The following is a 15269-nucleotide window of genomic DNA, read 5'->3' as shown; positions in this document are numbered from 1 at the left end:
TGCCAGCCCCATATCTGCATTTACCATGGCTAAGCCTCCCAGCCCACAAATCCCTGAACACTATGGACAATTTAGCATGGTTAATTCACCTAACCTATACATCTTTGTGCTGGGCGGGGGGCGCAAACCCATGCAGACATGGGGAGAATGTGGAAACTTTTTACACATACAATCACCCATGGCTGGGTTTGAACCCAGGCCGCTGGCACTGTGAGGCTAACCACTGAGTCACCATGCATTACGTCAGACATTTAGAAACTGGGGAACCTGTAAAGTGCTTCGAGGAAGCAAATTTCCTAACCATAACCAGTCTGGCCGACATGTGACTGTAAACCCAATTGCCTCTTAACTTCCTCTGAAATGGCCTCAACAGCCAATCAGTGGAAAGACAATGAGGAAAGGGCAGTAAATGCCAGCTTTGCCAGTGATGCCCGCATCTTTCACAAGAATAAAACATAATTATTTGGTTGCATAACGAATTATCCAACTCCTTTTTTACACCATCTCTGATTTTGTTTAAAGCTCCAGTGATTTATTTCCAGAAGGCAGGCATGGCTGGGATGAATCTTGACTTAATTCCAGGAGATGCCAGGACAATCCAAGAAAGTTGACAACCCCCTTCACTCAGGCATCCACCTCTCTACAGCCTCAGATGAGACACCGAGGTTGACCACACATTCACGCCCGAGCTACTGTGGGAAGGTTCCACGCGACACTTGTCCTTCTTGTGGTTTCACAGCTGGGATCAATGTGCTGAGATGGGCTTCCAAGCCCCACACCCTCTTGCCAATCGGTTCACTGCACGGTCTGGCCCCGGTCAGCTGCCGGTAGCTTTGCTGTCAGTTTGTGAAGCTGTCACAATGAAGTCGCATTAGACTGTGTCAAACAGCAACAGCTGAAGAATCCACTTAGCTGTGTTTCGTCTGTTTATGAGAAAACAGTGACTGGCCTTATCGGAGGTAATTCCAGGACTTAAATTACTGCACGCAAAGAAAGCTGTGCCAATGTACTGAAAGGGCTTCAATCTGCTGTCTCAAGCACCGGGCCACTTTACAGTGCTCACTGAATCACATGGCTGTTAAAGCACCCATTCCTGGTTTCAGCTGGTCAATAGTTGTTCCATTAGACTGTGCAGGACAGACTTAGCCCTACGCTCAGTTTAGATTTAACAGGGCTTACTCTACAGATTGATTCCACCTAAACACTTCGTTACTGTATCCCAGAAAAGTCTCTACATTCCTACAGTCTGCTTTCATGATTCTGACCAAAATACTTGACCTTCAGGTATATTCATTTTTGGATGCAAAGTTTCTGCTATTTCAGCCACTTCATTGGCTGTAAAGCTCAAAATTAATGCACAATCTTACTTTCTATTTGAGAAATCCCAACTATCAGTATTTTTTAAATCAACCTGATCATTACACAACTCTGGAGCAGAAGGGACTTGAATCCACTGGCTCAAAAATAGGGACACTACACTGCACCACAGCAGCGCAAGACACTCAGGTCAATGGTACACAGGAAGCCAAATCAATGTATTAGTCAACTTCAAACATGACTGTACACAAGACAATTTCCAAAGACCTAACGACATCTCAATTCTAATTACAGAACCATCTCAGTAGTGGCCCAATACACTACTGACAGAAAAACTAAAAGAACTGCAACGTTGTAAGTCAGAAAACAAAACAGAAATTGCTGGAAAAGCTTAATAAAATGTGAGGCTGGATGAACACAGCAGGCCAAGCAGCATCTCAGGAGCACAAAAGCTGACGTTTCGGGCCTAGACCCTTCATCAGAGAGGGGGATGGGGGGAGGGAACTGGAATAAATAGGGAGAGAGGGGGAGGCGGACCGAAGATGGAGAGTAAAGAAGATAGGTGGAGAGGGTGTAGGTGGGGAGGTAGGGAGGGGATAGGTCCGTCCAGGGAAGACGGACAGGTCAAGGAGGTGGGATGAGGTTAGTAGGTAGCTGGGGGTGCGGCTTGGGGTGGGAGGAAGGGATGGGTGAGAGGAAGAACCGGTTAGGGAGGCAGAGACAGGTTGGACTGGTTTTGGGATGCAGTGGGTGGGGGGGAAGAGCTGGGCTGGTTGTGTGGTGCAGTGGGGGGAGGGGATGAACTGGGCTGGTTTAGGGATGCAGTAGGGGAAGGGGAGATTTTGAAACTGGTGAAGTCCACATTGATACCATATGGCTGCAGGGTTCCCAGGCGGAATATGAGTTGCTGTTCCTGCAACCTTCGGGTGGCATCATTGTGGCAGTGCAGGAGGCCCATGATGGACATGTCATCAAGAGAATGGGAGGGGGAGTGGAAATGGTTTGCGACTGGGAGGTGCAGTTGTTTGTTGCGAACTGAGCGGAGGTGTTCTGCAAAGCGGTCCCCAAGCCTCCGCTTGGTTTCCCCAATGTAGAGGAAGCCGCACCGGGTACAGTGGATGCAGTATACCACATTGGCAGATGTGCAGGTGAACCTCTGCTTAATGTGGAATGTCATCTTGGGGCCTGGGATGGGGGTGAGGGAGGAGGTGTGGGGACAAGTGTAGCATTTCCTGCGGTTGCAGGGGAAGGTGCCGGGTGTGGTGGGGTTGGAGGGCAGTGTGGAGCGAACAAGGGAGTCACGGAGAGAGTGGTCTCTCCGGAAAGCAGACAGGGGAGGGGATGGAAAAATGTCTTGGGTGGTGGGGTCGGATTGTAAATGGCGGAAGTGTCGGAGCGGCGTCCTCTACATTGGGGAAACCAAGCGGAGGCTTGGGGACCGCTTTGCAGAACACCTCCGCTCAGTTCGCAACAAACAACTGCACCTCCCAGTCGCAAACCATTTCCACTCCCCCTCCCATTCTCTTGATGACATGTCCATCATGGGCCTCCTGCACTGCCACAATGATGCCACCCGAAGGTTGCAGGAACAGCAACTCATATTCCGCCTGGGAACCCTGCAGCCATATGGTATCAATGTGGACTTCACCAGTTTCAAAATCTCCCCTTCCCCTACTGCATCCCTAAACCAGCCCAGTTCATCCCCTCCCCCCACTGCACCACACAACCAGCCCAGCTCTTCCCCCCCACCCACTGCATCCCAAAACCAGTCCAACCTGTCTCTGCCTCCCTAACCGGTTCTTCCTCTCACCCATCCCTTCCTCCCACCCCAAGCCGCACCCCCAGCTACCTACTAACCTCATCCCACCTCCTTGACCTGTCCGTCTTCCCTGGACTGACCTATCCCCTCCCTACCTCCCCACCTACACCCTCTCCACCTATCTTCTTTACTCTCCATCTTCGGTCCGCCTCCCCCTCTCTCCCTATTTATTCCAGTTCCCTCCCCCCATCCCCCTCTCTGATGAAGGGTCTAGGCCCGAAACGTCAGCTTTTGTGCTCCTGAGATGCTGCTTGGCCTGCTGTGTTCATCCAGCCTCACATTTTATTATCTTGGAATCTCCAGCATCTGCAGTTCCCATTATCTCTTATTGCTGGAAAAGCTTTGCAGGTTTCTGAGGAAAGGTCACTCAACCCGAAATGTTAACTCTGATTTCTCTCCACACATGCTGTCGGACCCTGCTGAGCTTTTCCAGCTATTTCTGTTTTGTTTTCTGACTTACAACATTGCAGTTCTTTTGGTTTTTCTGTTGATAGTGTATTGGGCCACTACTGAGACGGTTCTGTAATTAGAATTGAGATGTTAGGTCTTTGGAAATTGTGTTGTGTACAGTCATGTTTGAAGTTGACCAATACATTGACTTGGCTTCCTGTGTCAATAGTGTCAAAAACAGAAATTGCCAGAAAAGCTTTGCAGGTTTCTGAGGAAAGGTCTCTCAACCCGAAATATTAACTCTGATTTCTCTCCACAAATGCTGTCAGACCCTGCTGAGCTTTTCCAGCAATTTCCATTTTTGAACCTATTGACATCCAACTTTCTAATGAAACCTCGACTGTAATTTTGTATAAATCCCGATTAATAAGGAACACATTCAGTTAGTGATATACCCAGGGCCCTAATATGTCCACTGCTTCCTGAAGATGGTTAGAAATAACTATCTATGTTCACACTGTTGGAGATGTACAGAAAAATACTCAGTATGCTTCCAATGATTTTAAAAGGAATTAAAATCAAGTGCATCATCTCCAAGGTTCAGAGATAAATGAACAAAGTTGCCTTGCCAGCAACATGGATTCATAAAGTCTTCAACATTATCATGTCCTTGTACATATTTACCTGTAAACTATATACCAGAAGGAGTGTGTCACCCAGTCCCACAGACCAATCAGTCAGTTCATTGCTCATTTATGGTTCAACCCCATTTAGCTATCTTTATTCCCTTATCTGACTGCAACCAATTCATTTTCCTTTCCAAATATTTAATTTCTGACAAAAACGTTCATGGGATTTGGCTATCATCACGTAGGCTAACATTTATTATATATTCCTAATTTCCTCACAAACACCTTCTCACTTTTTTATTTTTTCAGAGGACAGCATGCTTGCCTTAATTGCTCAGTTCTTTCCCTTCTTTTAGCTTTACTTGTTACACTCTCTGTCACCATAGCCGCTCTCCCATCCCCCAACTCCAGTGAGACAGTCTGTCCTTTCCAGTCTGACAGTTAGACTGTCTGCCATTCTCACATTCTGGTCACTTAATCTGAACTATCAACATCCCTTCTTCCCCAGCCATACGTCCCCCAACTATTGCATAAACGCTGCACCCTCCACACTTCACATCAGCTCTGATGATGAGTCACTTAGACTCAAAACGTTGGCTTGCTCTCTCTCCAAGGATGCTGCCTGACCCGCTGTGATCTCCAACATTTTTTTTGTTTTCAGTACAGATTCCAGCATCTGCAGTAATTTGCTCCTATTTTGAATAAAGGAGTTGGGAAGTCATGTTGAGGTTGCACAAGCCTCTCCTGGAGTACTGTGTCCAGTTCTGGTGACCCCATTACAGGGAAGATACTATTAAGCTAGAGAGGTTTCAGAAGAGATTTACCAGGATGTTGCCAAGTATGTAACATTTGAGTTATAGAGACTGGATAGGCTGGGACTTTTTTTACTGGAGCATAGGTGGTTGAGAGGTGATCTTATAGTGGTTTACAAATCATGAGGAGTATGGATGAGATTAATGGTAGGCTTTATTCCTAGAGTGGGGGATTTCAAGACTAGGGGTCATATTTTTAGGATGAGAGGAGAGAGACTTAAAAAAAGACATGAGGGGCGAATGTTTTACACAGAGGGTGGTTCACATGTGGAATGAACTTCCTGAGGAAATGGTGGATGCAGGCACAGTTACAACGTTTAAAAGACGCTTCGATGATTCGGAAAAGTTTGGAGGGACAAAGGACAGGAGCAGGCAGCTGGGACTAGTTTAGTTTGGAATTATGTTCGGCACAGGCTGATTGGACCGAAGGGTCTCTTTCTATGCTGTATGACTCTAGGATTCTATATGGGTGTCGCTAGCTAGACCAGAATTTATTACAAGTCCGTAATTGTCTAGAGGGCAGTTAAGAGTCAGCCACATTGCTGTGAGTCTGGCATCACTTGCAGGTCAGATCAGGTGAGGTTTCCTTCCCTCAAGGACATCAGGGAAGTAGATTTTTTTTGGTGACAATTAACAGTAGCTCACGTTTTTACTGAATTCAGATTACCATCTGCCACAGTGAGGTTCAAGCCCATGTGTCCCAAACACTAGGCTCAGTCTTTGGATTATTAACCCAGCAATTTTGATCCATAGAATCCACATATCTCTGAGGAGTAGTGACCCAGGAGGAAAAGCCTTTTGCTTTATGCCTGTGCAGAGTCCCAGTGCAATATACACAGAAGGGATTTTAACGAGAACAGGACAAATCAAGACATAACACTTTACAATCTTCTCAAGGATTCTTTTGCCAAGACTGTGGTACCTAGAAACTGACCTGGGGATCGCTTAAGATGTTTAGCATTGAAAAAGTCAATCAGACTCACAAGTCAAGTCAGTGAATCAGATCACATTTTATGTCATAAAATATTTGGCCAAATGTAACTCAATTTTGTGCATAGATTTGGAGCTTGGTGAATCCTTACTGAATAGATGGTAATCTACCTCCAAATCTCAAGGTTGTCCTGACCACCTGACTGTTTGCTTCCATTTCACAACTTCTCCATGTTTCCACTCTTTCATAGCATACCTACGGTAGCCTCAAACTCATTGCTGAGTACAGGCCAGGAAAGAGTGTCCTGGTCGCCCATTTAGAAAACAGTTACTACTTTCAGTAACTCCATGTTGTTGAACCTTTGAAATAAAAGCAGATGAATCATAGAATCCCCAGTGTGGAAGCAGGCCATTCAGCCCATTGAGTCCAAACTGACTCTCCAAAGAGCATCTTACCCAGGCCCATCCCTCCCTGTAACCCCACATTTCCCATGGCCAATCCACCTGACAACCACATCCTTGGACTGTGGGGAGAAACCCATGTAGATACAGGGAAGATGTGCAAACTCCATACAAACAGTCACCTGAGGGTAGAATCGAACCCAACTAACCACTGAGCTACCTTGCCACCCTAGAGCAGTCAATTTGGCCCATCTTAGCTCATTCCTCTACAACGTCACCAACTTTCTCTACAACTCCAAGGTTTTGCATCCATTACATTCCCCAAAGTCCCTTTGATTTGTTGATCAATTTCAATGAGAAGAATTTTTTTGTGCCATCCAAAACAACTGTCCTTTTGCCAGTTTTAACCACTGCTGTCTTATTCCAATGCTTTAGTTTGCCTTCAAGTGGCATTCCTGTTTTACTGTACAGCCCCCGCACATCCCACCTAAAAACTGAAATAACCTTTCAGATCGAGACTAAACCTCATAAGTACAGGATAATCAATCAATTAAAAATCCAGCAGAGAATTCAGGAGTAATGTCTACAGTGAGATAGCAGTGAGAATGTGGAGCTCACTTCTATAAGTGGCCAATGGGAATAGCATTGAGATATTTAAGGAAAATCTTTCAAAACATTTGAGAAAGGAATAGGAGGATAAGCAAGTAGAAGTAAGGAGTGAGGAGGTTTGTGCCGATCATAAACATTGAAATGGAATACTTCAGCAAAATGGTCAGTTTGTTTTTTTTTAATAGATAACACAATGTGGAGCCGGAGGAACACAACAGGCCAGGCAGCATCAGAGGAGCAGGAAAGCTGACGTTTTGGATCGGGACCCTTCTTCAGAAATGGGGAGGGCGTAGAAAGCTCAGAAATAAATAGAGAGAGGAGGGGTGGGACTGGGGAAGGTAGGTGGGATGGTGATAGATGAGGGCAGGTAGGCAGTGCTGGGGATTGGTCAGTGAAGTGGGAGGAACAGATAGATGGGAGAGAAGACAGACAGGTTGTGTCTGGTCAAGGAGGCAGGGATGAGAGGGAGGGTTGGGCATGAGATGAGGCTAGAGGTGGGGAGATTTTGAAACAGTTTTTTTTATTTGTTTACGTAGCCTAGCAGTGGCTGGCTCAAGCCGCATTTATTGCCTATCCTTAGCCACCCTGAAGAAGGTGGTGATGAGCTGTTACTGGAACCACTGCGGTCCACACGCTGTAGATAGGTCCACAATGGTACTAGGGGGGAAAGTCCAGGATTCTGACTCAGCAATGCAGAAAGCCCTCTGTGATCCACTGGAGAATTTAAGAAAACTTCTTACCGATGAGTTCTGTGCATATACCCGCCTGTATCAGCGTGCACACATGAAGGAAAATGGAATGGAACAAATGTGGGAATGGGTTGGGAAGGAGTTTTATGGTGGGAGAAAACTTGCAAGGCAACTTGAACACCGACATACTCCAGGGGGCTGTTTGTGTTCTGAAGGTTCCATTCTGTTTGAAGCTTGTAATTATGGCACAGCTTTCAATACTTTTTATCCTTTTTTTAAAGGGGGAGGTGGTGGTGCTATCATTAGACTATTAATCCAGAGACTTGATAATGTTCTGGGGAAGCAGGTTTGAATCCTGCCACAGCAGATGGTGGAATTTCAATTTAATTAAAATAAAGTCCGGAATTAAAAGTCTAATAATGACCATGAATCCATTGTCAATTGTCAGAAAAACCCATCTGGTTTACAATTATCCTTTAGGGAAGGAAACTGCCATCATTACCTGGTCAAGCCTACATGTAACTCCAGACCCACAGCAATATAGTTGACTCATAACTGCCTTATGGGCAATTAGGGATGGGCAACAAATGCTGGCCTAGCCAGCAATGCCCTCATCCCTTGAATGAGTAAAGGGAAAAAAGAAAACTTTAATCATAGTTATAATAGTCGCCTAGAACTCATAGCTGAGGGCAGATCAGGAAACATTTTGAAACAGTTAACATTTTCACTTCCAGCAACTTCATGAATTAGTAACCACTAATGTATTTCCAAGGTTTTGTATCCATTACCTTTCTCTTAAGTCCCTTTGATTTCTGGATCAGTCCCTATGTGAAGCATTTCTCTGCACCATCTGTACATATTGTTCTTTTGCCAGTTTTAACCAATGCTGTCTTATTCCAATACCTTAGTTTGTCTTCAAGTGGCATTTCTGATATACTTTCTCCAGATCGGTCAATGTCCTGCATACCTTTACAAACATTTGCTCTCATGCTCCTCTTGTTTAGACTGAAGAACCGAACCTACTTTCAGCTCTTCCTCACACAGCTAGCTCAGGGAATCAACCTTATGACAATGTCCTGGAAATTCCCCTGGGCCTGAAACTGTCCCTTGTGGCATGGCAACCAAAAATGATCACAGTCCTCAAGGTATGGCCTGACCAGAGAGCTGCACAACTTAAATAAATCTTCCTCTGATCTGCAGTTCAGAAACAAATTCCAAAATATCTGATATTCTCCTTCAGGATGAAGGAAGTGTCCCTTGTAAGTCATGCATACAAAGATATTCTTCCCAGCATCCTGGCCAACACCAAACCCTCAACCAACATCATAAAAAAACAAATAATCTGGTCATTATTACATTGTTCTTTCCAATGAACAAGTTCCCTGCTCCCTTTCATGTCCTATGATGGAAACTACACTTTGAAAATATTTTGTTAGCTGTGTAAAGCTCTTTGGGACATCCCGAGCTCTTGAAGGGTGCTATAAAATGCACATTCCTTCTTTCAATTTGTGATATAGGTATTTTAAACAGTTAGACTTCCAAGTATATGATACACTGGAAGCCAAATCAATGAATCAGCCAATTCCAATCTTGACTGAAAGTACGGTGATTTCCAAAGGATCAATTTAAACCACAGAGCCATCCGCAATTGCAGCGGGGCCTGAAACATTGCCGGCTTCTTTGAACTAATTGATCCCAAGAAGCTTGTAACAGCACTGGTGTCATGTCACTTCGGTTGTAGGGTAACATTTGACAGCACTGTGCCATCAGTGTCATGCTCTGGGACAAATTACTTCATGCCATTCAAATCCCAGTGCTTAAATCCATCTGTGGCTTTGCTCCATGTCTTTGTAACCTCCTGCAGACCTACAACCCTCTCGGATCTGGGCATTTCTTCAATTCTGCCTTCCAATTTTGCTCATTGGTAAATGTACCTCCGCCTATCGAGGCCCTAAACTTGGGAATTCTTTCCCTAAATCTCTCCATCTTCTTAGCTTTCTTTCTCCCTCTTCTTTTGATGAATCCTTTAAACCTAATATCTACTTGTGGGAAACAGTGTCAAACTTATACATGTTAATGTCCCATAAAGCATGCTCAAACATGTGGGTAGAACATCTAGTCCCTCAAGCCTGAGGATGTTGCCAGGATTGGACGGTTTGAGATGTAGGGAGAAGGTGAATAGGCTGGCGTTACTTTCCCTGGAGCACTGGAGGCTGAGGGGTGACCTTGTAGAGGCTTATAAAATCTTGAGGAGCATGGATAGGGTGAATAGCCAAGGTCTTTTTTTTCCCCAGAGTAGGGGAGTTCAAAACTAGAGAGCATAGTTTGAGGTGAGGGGTGGTAAGATTTAAAAGGGACCTGAGGGGCAACTTCTTCACACAGAGGGTGGTGCGTGTATGGAATGAGTTGCCAGATGAAGGGGTTGGGGCTGGTACATTTACAACATTGAAAAGGCATCTGGATGGGGACATGTCAGCTGCACTACTGTTGTGCCACAACCAACAGCTCCAATTGCAAGATGGTGGCACAGTAAAAAGGACCAACCAGAGCTAGTCTGCTCTGCCTGTTCTCTTTTCTTTCTTTTTCTCTAATTTCTCTCTTTTTTAAAAATATGACTGTAATGACCACCCTTTTGACCGTGTCTTATTTCTGTAAAGTAATGCAACAGTTCTTCTGTTTTCTTCCTCTTAGAGGGTGGTGTGAGTATGGAATGAGCTGCCAGAGGAAGTGGTGGAGACTGGTACAATTACAATATTTAAAAGGCATCTGAATGGGTATCTGAGTAGGAAAGGTTTAGACAGATATGGGCCAAATGCTGGCAAATGGGACTAGATTAATTTACAATATCTGGCCGGCATGAACGAGTTGGACAGAAGGTCTGTTTCTGTGCTGTACAGCTCTATGGCTATGAGATCACGGCTAATCTACCACCTGACAGCTTATACCTGCCTTTGCATTATATTCATACTACCCTCAGCTATCAATTGACCTCAGATTTAAAATGAACAATGAACCTAGCATCAATTTGTGGAAGACAGTTCCAAACTTCTATCACCTCTGAGGTGTGTTTCTGAATTTTCTTTTTGAAGGACTTGGCTTTTAAAACTTTTGTTGATGACCCCTCGTCTCAGACTCCCCGACTAACTCTTGTTCCCCAGCACAACATTAAAAGGTGTCTTATGACTGCAAGTCATTGTTCCTGCTCAAAGCTGTGACAGTTAGTGATAGTGGAAAAGGCAGCTTTGAGGTCTGTTACTATTGGGACTATGGTTGCAGTAACTTTTGTGTCACTTAGCTGTTCCCTGTGTTTTGAAATGAAAACTGAACATAAACAAAAAAGCTTCCAAAAATTTTGCACATGCAGGTTGCCCTTTTGAAGTTTAAAATATACATGCCATATATAAGGAATATATCAGAAATAATAGATTGCAGGTTACAGCACTTCAAGAACTTTTTTAAAATGTGTGGCTGTTTCTATTTCAACCATCATTCCAGACATTGATTTCCAGACTCCAACTTCTAGCTGAAAAGACTTTTTTCTCAACACCCGATTAATCCTTCCATCAATTACCTTAAATCCATACCACATGATTATTGATTTCCATGTGAACAGAATCCACTCCGTCTCAGCTGTTCATACTATTATACAGGCACCTGTGTTCCAAAGAACACATTCCCAGTGTATCCAAACAATCCTCACTTCTAAAATTAAGAACGCATGACATAAAATAATTTCTTTTAAATGTTTTCTACTTTAAAATCTTAAAGGTGTAACCTTCAGTCACAAGTCAGGTTAAATGGTATCATTTTCCTTGCACTTCACCCCCATTCATCTGATTAAAAATATTATCACTGGATTATAATTTCCATTAAAAAAATCACACATCATCTTTTGTCATTGTTTTTCTAAAAAATAATGTGATTTTGCAGATTGAGACCATGAACTGCATTGATAGCTCCCTTGATCATAGGATCCCTGCAATGTGGAGTCAGGCCATTCAGCCCATCAAGTCCACACCAACCCTCCAAAGAGCATCCCACCCAGACCCACCCACCCCTACCTTATCCCTTTAACCCTGCATTACCCATCACTAACCCACCTAGTCTCCACATCCCTGGACAATTTAGCATGGCTAATCCATGGGAAGGATGGAGATTGGCTGTAGGGGTAATGGTAGGGGGGGGAAAACATTCACATATCATCAAAAAGACATTATTCAAATGGTTTTATGGAGTGGACCTGTTCTCACTGGGGGTCAGTTGGCTGGACAGCTGGTTTGTGATTTGGTGTTATACCCCAGTGTGGGTTAAATTCTCACATCAGCTGAGGTTACCATGAAGGTGCCATCTTCTCAAACTCTCCCCTCTCCTGAGATGTGGTGACCTTATGATTAGACTAACCATCAGTTGTCTCACTCTCTAATGAGAGAGTGGCCTTCTGGGACTATGGACACTTACTAGTTCTTGTGATAACAAAGCTGATAGATAATTTTACATTTCTATAGCACCTGTTGCCGCCACAGGATATTCCAAAGTGCATTACGGATAATAGAAGTACCTTCAAAGGGAGGATAGGGGATTGGGGTTTAACATCTCATGCAGTGGAACCTTTGACAGTACAGCGCTCCTTCAGCACTGTACTGGAGTGTGAATGCGAGGGTCTCAATAACTCTGAACTCAAAGCCTATAGATTCAAGAGATGAGAGGGAGCTGCAGTTACCCAACAAGGCATTATACTTTTGATTGCAATGGAGCTCTGGGTTCAATCAACAATATTCAACCGACAGGGTAAATGCAGGAAAGATGTTCCCCAGAAACAGGGCTCACAGTCTAAGGATACAGAGTAGGCCGTTTAGGACTGAGATGTGGAGAAATGTCTTCACCCAGAGACTGGTGAACCTGTGGAATACTCGGCCACAGAAAGCGGTTGAATGATTTCAAGAAGGAGTTAGATACAGTTCTTAGGGCTAAACTGACCAAAGATTCTGGGGAGAAAGTAGGAACAGGAACTGATCAGCTACGACAGTATGAAACACTGGAGTAGGCTTGAGGGCTGAATGGCCTACTCTTGCTCCTATTTTCTTAGTTTCTATGTAATTGTTAAAAAGGTGTCTTCAGCTAATTCAGTTATACTGGGATAGTGCTGGGAATTTCTACCATTACACAACACAGGCTTTCAATTTATTCAAAACATTTTTTTCACTCATATAAGATCAATGCTTTAAACACTACAGGCACCAACCTGCCAAGTCCTTTTTTGTTTATTCTGGATAAATATATTAACAAATACCCATGCATTTTGAACCTGGCACGCTTGGTAAAAAATAACAATAAATAGGACGGTCCGCTAGGAGAAACAAGTCACCAATTTCCGTTTACAATCTGAAGGTGCAGAGAGCTCGCTGCCATTTCTCAATCCGAACAGTATCTTCCTACCTTGAAGAGAAATACTGACACCGATAGCCCGCTCTTCCTCACCCTCCCCAAAAAAAAACACAAGCCAGCAAGTCAGACTTGGTGTCGTGTGAATTTTTACAGGCTTGTTCTGTCTGTTTCTCTCTCTCTCTCTCTTTCTTTGAGCATGAGCTTACAGTTGTCCAGATAAACTGACCATCGCCAAAACTACACCCCCGTGCCCAACCAAAACCTACGGGTGGACGTAAACCAAACAAGCCCTGGAGTTAAGTGTAGCTTTTAAGTGTTGCCATTTTTTCTCCCCCTTTCCTTTGTTTGCATTCATGGTTAAGGCAACTTCAGAAACTTTGTTGGGTGGGGGGAGGGGGAGAAACAGAGTTCAAACTTGTGTGACCAAGGGTTTCCTGTTTGGTGAGCTGGTAGTTTCTGGAATCCCACCATCAGTGGGGCAAAATCCATCCAACATGTCGTTCTGTAGAGGCGTACAGAAATTGTCGATACATTCGTCTTCCACCTCCTGGCTTTTCTCCATCACCGACTGCGTTTTCGGAGTGGAGGGCAGGTAAGGGCAGGTCGTCACATGGGAATACTGGGTTTGATCCTCACTTTCGATCTCCCGATGGTAGAAGTAACTGAAATTGGAGACAATCACAGGCACCGGCAAGGAGATGGTGAGCACCCCAGCGATGGCACAGAGGGATCCCACAATCTTGCCTCCCAGGGTGCTGGGGTACATATCCCCGTAGCCGACAGTGGTCATAGTGACGACGGCCCACCAGAAGGATTCGGGGATGCTGGTGAAGATGGTGTTCTTGTCCTCGGATTCGGCGAAGTAGACGGCGCTGGAGAACAGGATGACCCCGATAAACAGGAAGAAGATGAGCAGGCCCAGCTCCCTCATGCTGGCTTTCAGGGTCTGGCCCAGGATCTGCAGGCCCTTGGAGTGCCGGGACAGCTTGAAGATTCGGAAGACCCTGACCAGACGGATGACCCTGAGGATGGCCAGCGACATGGCGGGCTGTGCCACCCCTCGCTGCCGGGCAAACTCGGTGCCCAGCGCCACAAAGTAAGGGATGATGGCCACAAAGTCGATGATGTTCATGACGTCCTTGAAGAAGCCCGCCTTGCTGGGACATACGATAAACCTCAGGAAGAGTTCGAAGGAGAACCAGCAGATGCACATGGTCTCCACCACGAAGAAGGGGTCGTGGAAGGGGTTGCCCATGTCCTCAAGGTGGGTGCTGTTGCCCCGGTGGGGGTGAATGGGCAAGGTAGGGTCCTGCTCATCCCTGAATTCGGGCAGGGTCTCCAAGCAGAAGACCACAATGGAGATCAGAATCACCAACACTGAGATAATGGCCACCACCTTGGCAGGGGGAGAACTTTCAGGGTATTCAAAGAGCAGCCAAAGCTGCCTCTGGAACTCATTGGTGGGCATTGGTTTTTCCTCTTCTTTGATGAAACCCTCATCCTCCCGGAATCGGGTCATGGCCTCGTCACCCAACTCGTAAAACCTTAGCTCCTCCATGAAGACCTCCAGGGAGACACTGTTAGGTCTTTTCAACCTGCCCCCGGACTGGTAATAGTACAAGATCGCATCGAAGCTGGGGCGGTTCCTATCGAAGAAGTACTCATTGCGGAGGGGGTCGAAGTAGCGGATCCGCCTCTGGGGGTCCCCGAGCAGGGTGTCTGGGAACTGGCGCAGGGTCTTGACCTGGGTCTCGAAGCGGAGGCCAGATACATTAATAACCACCCTGTCGCAGCACTCATTATGGCCCTGCCGACAGAGCTCGTAGCTTTTCTGATAATGGCACAGAGCTTTCTCCATGGTCTCTCCCGCTGCTCACAAACTGAGGGAGCCTTCTCTTCTCACATGTTGCTGCTTCAGATCTCCACGCTAGCACTGAGACAGGAGCTCAGCAAGGGGATTTTTTTTAGAGAGAGAGATTGGAGGAGGGGGTTGGGTAGGGGTTGTATGCAAGACCTCTGTGTGTGTGTGTGTGTGTGTGTGTTATTTTTTTTTGGCAATATTAAACAGTATATCGTTTTGCAGCCAGCCCCTCTTCGGCATCGAGATCAAGTGTTCAGCCAACTCCGGCTGATGACACAGAAATAAACCCTCCAAACGGGACCGCCTCTTTAACACTTTCGCTGCTACGTTCGCTCAAGCCTCCATCAGCGTCGCACAGCCCCCACCCGGGGACAGCGAAATTTGTTTGGAGATGGGACACACAAGCGTCCAAAAAAAAGTGAACAA

General features: G+C 45.5%; 1 protein-coding gene across 1 annotated transcript; it reads right to left on the bottom strand.

Annotated features, from left to right (window-relative positions):
* Positions 1 to 12355: 12355 nt before the first annotated feature.
* On the bottom strand, positions 12356 to 14996 carry LOC125447154 (potassium voltage-gated channel subfamily A member 2-like). The gene has a single exon (XM_048521335.2). It carries the CDS (start codon positions 14838 to 14840, stop codon positions 13392 to 13394), a length of 1449 nt encoding a protein of 482 aa, XP_048377292.1. The 5' UTR covers positions 14841 to 14996; the 3' UTR covers positions 12356 to 13391.
* Between the last annotated feature and the right edge of the window lie 273 nt (positions 14997 to 15269).

The sequence above is a fragment of the Stegostoma tigrinum genome, chromosome 38 (genome assembly GCF_030684315.1).
Source record: "Stegostoma tigrinum isolate sSteTig4 chromosome 38, sSteTig4.hap1, whole genome shotgun sequence".
Lineage (NCBI taxonomy): Eukaryota > Metazoa > Chordata > Chondrichthyes > Orectolobiformes > Stegostomatidae > Stegostoma > Stegostoma tigrinum.
Note: the sequence above shows the minus strand (reverse complement) of the source record. Positions and strands in the feature narration are given on the sequence as shown.

Excerpts from the sequence above, each read along its gene's own strand:
- LOC125447154 (XM_048521335.2), bottom strand. The coding sequence starts at position 14,840 with ATGGAGAAAGCTCTGTGCCATTATCAGAAAAGCTACGAGCTCTGTCGG.